Source organism: Capra hircus, chromosome 19, assembly GCF_001704415.2.
Source record: "Capra hircus breed San Clemente chromosome 19, ASM170441v1, whole genome shotgun sequence".
NCBI lineage: Eukaryota > Metazoa > Chordata > Mammalia > Artiodactyla > Bovidae > Capra > Capra hircus.
This window is the reverse complement of record NC_030826.1, coordinates 19,647,344-19,658,185: the sequence shown is the minus strand read 5'-3', so window position 1 is coordinate 19,658,185 and position 10,842 is coordinate 19,647,344. Positions and strand designations below refer to the sequence as shown.

Here is a 10,842-nt window from a genome sequence, read left to right as displayed (position 1 = left end):
CTGGGTCGGGAAGATCTGCTGAAGGATAGGCTACCCACTCTGGTATTCTTGGGCTTCCCTTGTGGCTCAGCTGGTTAAGAATCCACCTGCTATACGGGAGACCTGGGTTCAATCCCTGGGTTGGGAAGATCCCCTAGAGAAGGGAAAGGCTACCCACTCCAGTATTCTGGCCTGGAGAATTCCATGGACTGTAGTCTGTGGGGTCGTAAAAAGTCAGACATGACTGACCGAGTTTCACTAATCCTCCACTAGGGGGAGCCTGGGTTGCAGGGCAACTGAGTGCAATGGGGCATAGGCCCCAGTGAGAATGTAGTCAGGTGGTGAACAGGAATACATGAATTACGTCCACACAGCAGTGAGTGACCAAGCTCTACTCCCTGTAAGCATGGCTCTGAACCACTGCAGTGTAACACAGTTTTATTAGAAATTAGTGTTTGTTTCCATCACCTATGCTGAGCAACAGAATTGTAGTTACATGATAAAAGAAGTTCTTTCATGCCAGGACCTGTGCCATCCTTCAGCAGACCCTGGTCAGGTAAGAGATCAGAACCTAATAATGCTGGGCCATGTGATTAACAGCAGGCTTCCAGTTTTCTTAGAAACTGACAAGGTTTAGCCTTCATCCACACTTTTTGTGTACATTCCCCAGGGCTGCTCAGAATTGAAAAATTCACACAGCCAAGAGCTGTTTTCTGAATGGGGTTGGGAAACTCAAAATTCCCCAAACCCTTACAACACAGTTTGATTTTAAAAGCTAAGATGACTTCAGTGAGTTCAATGTTAGTATTTTAAAACCAAAGAGATATTTTCAATCAGAGGAGAAAAGTGCCTAGAGTCCCAGACTGTTGTGCTGTCTCAGAAAGAAAAGACTGCTCACCACTGAGACAGCTGAGGCTCTCAAAGTCCCAGCAGTGAAGAGAGGCCCAGGGACTGGGGAGGTTAAGGGACAAGCATTAAAATACCTCAGTGGGGAGCTGGGACTTTGAGTATTAAAGGGCTTCGGGAAGGCAGCTGAGGAAACAGACTGGTGGCCTCAAGCAGAAGCATTCCAGTTGCTGTGGGAAACCCAGAGTTGGAATCTGGCCAAAGAAATGGATTTGTCTTCATCTTGTTACTCCAGTGAAGGCTTGAAGAACCGTTCATAGCTGACCATCAAGGTGCCTCACCTGAAAGTCTTTATGCATTCAAGAATATGACTAGCGTAAAATGCCTGATTAGTCACCCTTCTCTTGCCCTAGCACAGGTCTTTGTGTCTACTAACCCCGGCCTGGCATTTGCCCATAGGCTCAACTATAAGCAGCCACTTAGCTATAGTCATAGTAGTCAAGAGACATGAACTTGATCAGCTATGTCCTTTCCTGACTGAGTGGGTACTGCTGAGTGCAATGCTGGTTTGTTAGGTTGGCTGAACAGCTCCCTCCTGGTGGCATTCCTTTAGAAAAGAATTCAGATAAGCAGCTGCCCGCGGGCCAAGCCAAACAAAAGGGAATGAAAACTGAAGCCATGAAGAGGAACTTGCACCCTTACCCAAGGGTGCGGCATCTCTAGAGCCAAATTTACCCAGCAAGAAAGAAACGAAGAACCCTTTCAAGGCTCTTAGGCTACACACATCCTCCTGTGTTCAGGGACTCACCACTGGGCAGAACCACCATCCCCAAAACCAAGAGCATGGATGGGGGCGGGGGGATGGATAGCCAAGCATAACCACCTCATCGGGGCCCCAGGGAATGCGGGGCTGTATTTGCTGTCCTTGGATGATGGGCTCCAGCCTTCCTGCTGCAGCTCCTGCCCCCCGCCACCGCAACGGCCCTCTGGGCTTACAGTAAGTGAGGACAGCTTGCCTCAGAGCCAAGGGCGAGAGAATCAAAGAGAACAGTCATGTAAGACCCTAAGAGTCAGTGCTTATGTGACTCTGAAGATGCGGGGGTAAACTATCCTTTCTTACAGGGGTGTTATTAGGACCACAGGTCCTAACTTACACAAATTCACCCCGTCAGTGCTCTTTGGGTTGGCTGCTTGGCCACTGTGGCAAAGCTAGAGCTGGTCAGTTTTTTTATTGCTTCTTTCCCCTCCCTTAGATTGACTCTACAGGGAAAGGGGAATTAGAAGATGATGTGGGTCAGGGCAGATTACAAATCTCCTGAATAAAAGTACAAAGTGCTTTAAAGAAACAGATCCCAAAGGTATCAAAAGGGCCAAGGGTTCTGCTTTACCGTGGATCTTGGAACCCTGGAGTGGTAGCAGAGATACCCAGTCCCCTCATTATTCAACTAAAACTAAAAACTAGTCATTTCCTAGATTATTTGTTAAAAACGTAACTCATCAAGCCTGTGCTTAGGAAAAAAGGAGCCCCACCTCCTGTAAGAAACTGGGCCTCCACAGCACCAGAAGCCACCTTCCTCAGAGAGACTCGGTCCCCGTGGGCCTCCCCTGAGGCCTAAAGTAGCCTTCAGCAGAGCAAAGGCACGCTCAGCCAAGGGCAGAGGGGAATGCTCCTAGTGGGAGGTGGATGGGTCAGTCCATTCAGCCCACGGGCAGAAAGGGAGGGGCTGAGCAAACGGGCCAGTCCTCCTGAAGTGCTTAGGGAGCCGGGCAGAGAAACACGAGCCCTCCGCTGCTCAGGCCCTCTGACCTCCCAGGCAGGTCCTGTCGTGCCTCTGGGTGCTGGGGCAGAGACCCAGCCAGCAGCAGAGTGGGGTGGCCGAGGGGGCAGGGCTCCACAAGAGGGGCGATGGGGCGTCCCGTGCCCTGACTCCAGGAGGGTCTCGTCAGTCGCGATGGGAGGATTGGTGGCCGAGCTGCCGGTCATCGTAAGTGCTGTAGCGCTTGACGTGGATGCGGCGGACACGGTCCCGCAGTTCCAGGGTTTCCTCATCTTCACTGGGGGAAGCCTGGCTGCGGTTCCGGCTTGTGGCCTCCAAGAGGGAGTTGTCAGGGACTCGGGGGGTCTCATAGAGTAAGACGTTGAGTGTCTCCTCATAGATTCGGGCCTCTGGGAATTCCACCTGGGACGAGAAAACAGCATGAGGTTTCATCCCAAAGAGGGCACAGCACGTCAGGGCCCTTGGCCCTGCTAACTCCATGAAGCCTCCAGAAGTCTCTCAAGAGACTTGACTTTCTGTCTTGCGAGGGTGGGCGGAGGTCTTCCTCTGAAGGAGGTATGAGGAGATGTATTCTATGGACATAAAGATGCAGAAGACTAGTACCCTGACCCACCCAATCCCAGAACAGTGGACTAGTATGTGGTGAGGTCAGGGCCTTAGCTCTGTGGTCAGGCCTAGGTACAAACACAGCTCCCCCACTTACTAGCTGTGGGGTCTCAGATTTAACTTTGTGGTGCCTAAGTTTCCAAATGTTAACACTGACCTCAGAGACTGTTGTGAATGTTATATGAAGATTGTCAAGTGTTGAGCAGAGAGCTGGGCACACAGATAACAAAAAAACCTACTTGCTTTGAGCCCTTCACATGCACACAGCTCTCCCCCGAGACAAGCTGCCCTTCCACCCTAGCAGTCTGTCGTCTCCTAAACACTGGGGGGCAGCTGTTCTCCAGGGAGGCACTGTCTGCTGGCAGCCTGGGGAGAGTTAGTTGGGTTTGTTGTGCACGTGTGCTCAGTCATGTCCGATTCTTTGCGACCCCATGGCTGCAGCCCAGCAGGCTCCTGTGTCCATGGGATTCTCTAGGCAAGAATATTGGAGTGGGTTGCCATTTCCTCCTCTAGGGGATCTTCCCAAGCCAGGGATCGGACTTGCATCACTTGTGTCTCCTGTATTGCCACTGGTGCCATCTGGGAAGCCCGAAGATCTTTATATATTTATATATATATATGTGTGTATATATATAGAATATATGTGTATATATATATATAATATATATGTGTGTGTATATGTAGAATTAAATTTCTAACAGCCCTAGTCTCCGTTTTACAGATTATAAAAATTGTATTATCTCCTATCAAATCCCTTGTGCCTGGCAGTGTGTTGTCACTGCAGAGGCAAGCTGACTGACCAGGAATGCCCAACCACCAAGGGCTAGAGCTATTTCTGCTGCTCTGCACTGCTTCTCCTCAGAACTGTCTCATTTTCATAACAGTTCTGTTAAATTCATACTTTCATTCTCAGATCTTCAAATGAGGAAACTGAGGCCCAGAAGGTCTAAATGTCCTATCCAAATGTCTTATCAGACCAGAATTCCGATCTGAATTGGGCCAACTGCAGTTACCCCGCTGGTCAACAGCCCTGCCTCTCAGCTGACCAGAGCAGAACTCTGTGCATTCCCTAAACTCCCTGCATTGGCTTTTGTCCTTGAGCAACACCACTGCGGTGGGTGTGGGAAACACAGCAGGATGCGCGCCGGGCAGTGAAAGGGTCAGCCGCACGCAGGCAGGCGGAAGCCCCGTACCTTGGTCTGCTTCTTCTCGGTGGCATACACGATGGAGGTGCAGCACACCTCTGCCAGCTTCCGACCCTGCCCGTAGAAGGACCAGCAGCAGATCTCATCGCCAATGACGTCCTTGATGAAGAGCACGCGACCGTTGAAGCGCAGGGAGAGCTTGTCGAACAGCTCAATGTTTTTCAGCAGGTGGTCATCAGAGTTGCTGAAAAACCGGTGAGAGCCCACCGGCCTGGGAGTGAGATCCCAGCACAGGGGTGGTGCAGGCTGGGCTCTCCCCTGCCCTCCCCTCCCCCATCGTGCTCACAAAATGAGGGAAAGTCAGGACGCCAGAGGGATGGTGAGAAAGGGTCATGGGCTCCCCTGTGAATCTGGGGGCCTCTGAGGGGAAGGAGGTAAGTTGGACTTAAGTTACAACAGAGAGAGCTGAGGGAGAGCCTCCTCTCAGCAGGCCCAAAAAGGAGGAGGCTGACTGCCGTCTTAACAGGAGGAGGAGGACCTGTTGAGACGGCAGTCGGCCTCCTTCCCTTGCTGCAGGGGTGACAGGAATCACTGAGGGCCTGCAGCCTCCTGCCTGTACCTAGCTATGGCCTGTTGAGAGGACACTGGGGGACGAGGAGGCCACTGGCCCGGACGCAAAGAACAAGGGCTGTCTCAAGAGGAGTTCCAGCCTCTTGGCCTCCCAGCCCTGTAAGAGAATGTGGGGAAAACCCCTGGCCCGCTGCCGGACAGGACACGTGTTCAGTTACATGTTCATGTTCAGTCTTGTCTCCATCCCGGCCAGGGCCCTGCACTGGGTTCCAAATGCCTTGGCCCTGATTCCCCTTCTGCTCTCTTCTCCCAAAACCCAGACTCATGCCAACTGTGCCAGGCGTGCAGGTGGCTTCCCTTGAGTCTGCTGCCCACTTTGTCCACTCAGCCCTTCCAGCTGCTTCTCCAGCCCTTCCCTGGGCATCATCCCCCACCCTTGCCAGGGTGCCCCCCTACCTGGTGTAGGAATACTTGTTGTTGCTCCTGTTGTACAGCAGCTTCACAACGGGCTGTGAGGGGAGAGAAGGTGAGGGCCAGAGACCTGGCACCCCCTGCCTGCCGCCCCTGGCGACCCCTTGGAGGTCCCAGCCTACCTTGGTGGAGGATTCGATGAGCCTTTCCTCTTCCTTCAGGGAAGTGATGATGGGGATGTTGCACACAGGCTGGTAGGAGTCCTTCTTGTCCTGGGTGACAAACAGCAAACAGTCTTTTTCTTCCAGATCTTCTGTTTGCCAGGCTTTTCCCAGGAGCTGTCAGAGCCCCTCTGCCGTGGCTACCCCTGCTTGTTGAGGCATCAGATAGAGACAGGAGGCCCCTGGCAGAAGAAACTGCCAACTGGCAAGCAGACCCCCACTTTCAGAAATCTAAACTCCAGATACCTAGGCATATAAACTAGAAGCAGGGTCTAGTCACTCCACCTGAGTCTGTCACCTTATAAACTGACTGGCTGCCAGCTTGCTGGGGCTTCCCTTGTGGCTCAGCTGGTAAAGAATCCGCCTGCAATGTGGGAGACCTGGGTTTGATCCCTGAGTTGGGAAGATCCCCTGGAGAAGGGAAAGGCTACCCACTCCAGTATTCTGACCTGGAGAATCAGGTCACAAAGAATCAGACACAACTGAGTGACTTTTACTCACTTTGCCAGCTTGCTTGGCCTGGGCAACATGGTGTGTCTAACTAGGTTTGGACTCATCTCATACGTGCCATGTGGTCTTCCAGGAACTGCACCCTACGTCCCTGAAGGAGGGAGCCAACCCCGCCCTCATCAACCCGCCCTGCCTCTGCCTCCGCACCTGCAGGGCAGACTGGCACATGTTCACCAGCCCCTGAATGAGGTAATATTTTGCTTCAGCCATCAATTCCTTGATCTCTTGCCGGTTTTGAGGGAGGACGATTGTGTCGTCTCGGAGGTAATTCAGAATGGTGCCAAAGTGCTTCCCACATCGGTCTATGAGGATCCAGCCTAGGGATTCAGACAGGCCCCTGAGGATTACTGTTTGTCTCCAGGTACCTCAGGGCAGACAGCAGGCAAAAGCCACCTGGCGAGCCTGGTGGCAGGTGATAAGGAGCACAGAGCCCACAGCACAGGGTAACAGGAGGAACCTCTGGCTCTGAGGCCCATGGCTGCTCTTCACCCCTCCTCCCTGAAACCAAGAAGACACAGGCCCTCCAGGACAACCTCCTGGCAACACAGAAACCACCCAGCCCTGCCTGCTTTCTGCCCACTGCTCAGGCACTCTGGTGATGGTTCTTATGAGAATCTAGTCCTGTGTGAACATTTAAAAAGTACAGCTCTTCTCCCTGAAAAATATGTACACACACAACATTCCATGTACAGTTTCAGAGATTTCTGAAGCTGCACAAGAACTCCAGGTGAAGGAGTCCCGTACTAGATGAAGAAGAAAAATGAATCTAGATTCCAGATCTGCCAGGCTTAGGCCGTGCTCTGAGGTCACTTCCTTCTCCCACCTCCCACCCCCATCCCGCCCAACAAGCCCCCGCGCCTCACCTTCTTTGTCAGTCAGCACCTCCATGCGCCCACTGAACATGGCCTTGAGCATGGTGTCATGCCGGGTTAGTGCCCGCACAGTGGTGTAGTACAGGGAACCGCCCACATTGAGCTGGACGTATTTGTTGCCCAGGCCTCCTCCCTTAAAGCCGCTGAGCTTGGGCTTGGCCCCCGAGGCTGGGCACAGACAGGTATCCCCTGACATCTCCCGCTGCAAGTAGATCACCACACGGCAGGAGGTTGGCTTGGAAGGCTCCGCCGTGGTGGAAGGGTCACGAGTGAGTGGCCAGTGGAGGCCAGAGCCTCATACTCTCAGTGCTGTGAGCAGGACATGGGAGAGAAGACAGGAGTCAGTGGAGGAGAGCCCGCAGCTGGGAGGGGACAGGAAGACAAACACTGACCAGCCAGTCATTCTCTCCTTCTGAGCCCAAGACTCCCTGACAAGCTGAGCCTTAGGCAACGACAAAAAAGACATTCCTGATGTTCTTCATGGTACCAGTTACCAGGTCTGAGAGCACAGTTTTCCAGAACCCAGTGCTGGTCACCTCATCAGTCTCCCTGAGACTTGGCCCACCTCTGGGTGACAAAGAGGTCAAGCAAACTCTTGGAGCTAATCAGAGATAGCTCCAGGAATAGACTAGGCAGAGCAGAAGTCCTCACCCTGGGGATCCACCAGTTAGACTCCAGCTGTTTTCCTCTCGAGGTTCCCAGGATCCAAGATTTCCAGCCAAACCTAGTGGGAATCTAGCCAGCCTAGGAGTTTCCCAGGAGTCCAAGGGACAGGATGCACTTCCTTTCTAATGACTCCAGGCTCAGGGCAGCCTGCACCAGTGCTTCCTTTGAGCACCACCCAGAGTCTGGCTTCACGAAGGCAAGTAACAACAACTTCAGGAGAACACAGATTGAGCCAGGCTGGAGGGAGCTGGCCAGTGTTCCTGGCAGAGGTTATCCTGGTTCCCACTGAGGTTTCCTGACCTTCCTCTTTTTTGGCATCAGCCCTGCCCTGAGTTCCTGAAATTGTCACCATTTTTCAGGCTAGAACAACTACAGGATGGCTATTTTTGCTTCTTTTTTCCTGAGAGGGAACCCAGCCCTATCTCCTCCTCTCTTCCCGCCCAACAAGAATGGGGAAAAAGAACCAGATGATCAGTCTAAGAACAATTAGGTAATTTGGAAACTGAAACACTGACAGGAGTTTACAGGACAGAGAAGCAAGGAAAGCAGAGGAAGACATAGTCAGACCACCCCTTGTGATCTAGAGTCTACATGTTTTGGCTATCTAAAGAACTGCTAGAATTCATTCACTGAGAGAAAACAGAAAGCCAACATTCTTTGCATGTTTACTCTGTTCCAGGTACTATTCGCATATATATCATCACTTCATTTAACTCCTTTGTCAATAAGATATTGAGTGCCTACCAAGTTAAGCAGGAAGAAGAGATGAAATGATACTGTCCTTGACTTCAGGAATTCAAAAAAACGTGAATATTCTTGTTCATTAACAAGAATAAAAATAATAACAGTATTTATCGTGTCCCTGCTTTGTGCCAGGTGCTGGGGATACAGATGAGAACAAAAGAGTCAGTCCCGTGAAGCTAACCTCATAGTGGGAAGACACATACAACAAGAAAATGAAAAAATGAGGCAATTTCAGAAGTGAAAAACGCACTTAATAAGGCGAGTGACTAGGAAGAGGTACTCATTTAGATGGGGAGCCAGGGTAAGGCTCTTTGGGAAGGTGACATTCCAGCTAAGCTCTTAAGAGCATTCCAGACAGATGGAAGAGTAGGTACAAAGTTCCTTGGTCAGATGCAAGTTTTAGAAGCAGAAATAAGGCCAAGGTGGCTGGTGCAAAGAAAGAAGGGGGAAGATGGCTGGATGTGAAGTCAGGGAAGGCAGCGGCAGATCATATTGAAGAGTTTGGAGTTTATATTAATTGCAGTGAAGATCGACTGTAGGGTTTAGAGCAGGGAAGCGATATGATCTAAGATCACCGTGGCTACTGTGTAGAGAATGGACTCTATGAATGCAAGAGAGCAAGTGTGAAAACCAGAAGTCTAGGCAAGAGACGACGAAGGCTTGGACTACAGTGCTGGTAATGGGAGTCAGAAAAAAAGTGAAGTGACCTCACTTCATCATCATAGCATGCTGAAGTTTACATCATTATCTCCTCTAAGTGTAACCCAGAAGTGCACTGGTTTTCCCACATTTACTACTCCACTCTCCAAACAGTGCTTAAGACAATGCCATGCACATTTGTAAGTATTCATCAATCTGTTAGACTGAAACTGTCCCCGGTGGCGCCAGTGGTAAAGAGTGAAGTGAAAGTGAAGTCGCTCAGTCGTGCCCGACTCTTTGTGACCCCATGGACAGTAGCCTGCACCAACCTCCTCTGTCCATGGGATTTTCAAGGCAAGAGTACTGGAGTGGGTTGCCATTTCCTTCTGCAAACGCAGGAAATGCAGGTTCGATCCCTGGATCGGGATCATGCCCTGGAGAAGGAAATGGCAACCCGCTCCAGTATTCTTGCCCCGGGAAATCCCATGGACAGAGGAGTCTGGGGGGCTACAGCCCCTGCGGTTGCAGAGTTGGACATGACTGAGTGACTGACCATTCATCCTGGGAAGAATGTCCAAGGAAAGGCCAGGACAGGTGCTGTATGAAGTACTGAACTCCTTTGGTGGTTTGTCCAGTATGGATGAGATGAGCGCCCCGCCCCAGCAGACTGCCCAATCAGTAAGTAAGCTTGAATGGTATGAGATAACTTTACCAAACTGCCCACCCGGAAGGAATAAATCCACCCCTTAACAGGTTTTAACAAGTTCTCTATGCATTTTGTGTCTAGCCCCAATTTCCCCACGATCAAAGAAAAGGAGCTCACCAAAGGTTAGGCGGCTGCCAACAAAGGAAGACAAATCCAAACTAATCTATTCTTTTCCAACAAAGCAATTGCTTTGAGCCCCTGGATGACGTCAGCTGAGATTCCAGTTGCTCAGATTCCGCCCAGGCCAATAGGTTCCAGGAATCCTGTGGCAGGTGACGCCCCAGAAGGTAATTCCAGTGAAAATGAAGTTTCCACTGAAAGCCTCAGAGCTCTTCCTTCCGGACTTTGTGTGTGGGTATTTGGGGATGCTAGGGGCCTATCTGTGTCACACTAGGCAAAGCGAATGGGAACCTAAGCGGAATAAAGGGCAAACAATCACGGCGGTGTTAGAAGGTGGGGTCCTAAGGAAAGAAGGTCCCAGAAATTCGTCACACCAGGGATGGCGAGGGGAGGAGCCGATCTTGGTCAGAGAGGGCGGATCTAGCAGAAAATCCAAAGTGTAGTTCTATTGCTACATCCAAAAGGTGTGGGCAAATTTATCCAGACCAAACCTCTCCATGCCAGTGTAGAGTCTTTCCCAACTCGTACCCCTCCTCACTATTGAGAAACAGAGACCTGTTCTAACACCCATTCCCAGGGGAGGATTTGAGCTCTCCACCCCCACCCCCCTTTCGCCGTCCCACGCCTTTTCCCCAGGACCGCGTGGGGCTCTCTTTGCTCAGCCCAGGACCCAACCATCCCTTCCCCTAGGACATGGGCCGGCTCGGCTCTCACCCTCCCCGGTGGCGCCTCTCCTCTCAGCTGGATTGCAAGTCGACACCATGCCGCCCCCGAACTCTGGCCGCTCGAGCTCCAGCAATCCCGGGCCGAAACTCGCTTCCTCCACCCAAGGACTCCGCCCCAAGCCGGCGGGAGCCTGAGACTAGAAGGCAGGGCAGGCCCAGCACCCAATCAGGGCGGAGGGAGGGGCCCCTGAGAGTATTTTGCGCTGAGAGCATAGCTACTTCCGGCAGCCTTTCCGGCGCAAAGGCTCTGGGTCTCGTAGGCAGTTATCCTTCCTCTCAGGCCTCTGTTTCCCAGCAGGCCCTG

The 10,842-nt window shown here is 51.8% G+C and overlaps 1 protein-coding gene and 1 long non-coding RNA gene across 2 annotated transcripts; one reads left to right on the top strand and one right to left on the bottom strand.

Moving 5' to 3' along the window:
* Positions 333–10,675, bottom strand: TNFAIP1 (TNF alpha induced protein 1). Its single transcript, XM_018064293.1, has 7 exons — positions 10,528–10,675; positions 6,930–7,247; positions 6,214–6,383; positions 5,518–5,607; positions 5,381–5,433; positions 4,403–4,598; positions 333–3,005 (listed from the first exon to the last, which is right to left on the bottom strand). The coding sequence occupies exons 2-7, from the start codon at positions 7,132–7,134 to the stop codon at positions 2,769–2,771; spliced, it is 951 nt and encodes a 316-aa protein (XP_017919782.1). The 5' UTR covers positions 7,135–7,247; positions 10,528–10,675; the 3' UTR covers positions 333–2,768.
* On the top strand, positions 6,006–8,454 carry LOC108638258. The gene is made up of 2 exons (XR_001919681.1): positions 6,006–6,255; positions 8,284–8,454. It is a non-coding gene; the product is annotated as an uncharacterized LOC108638258 (long non-coding RNA).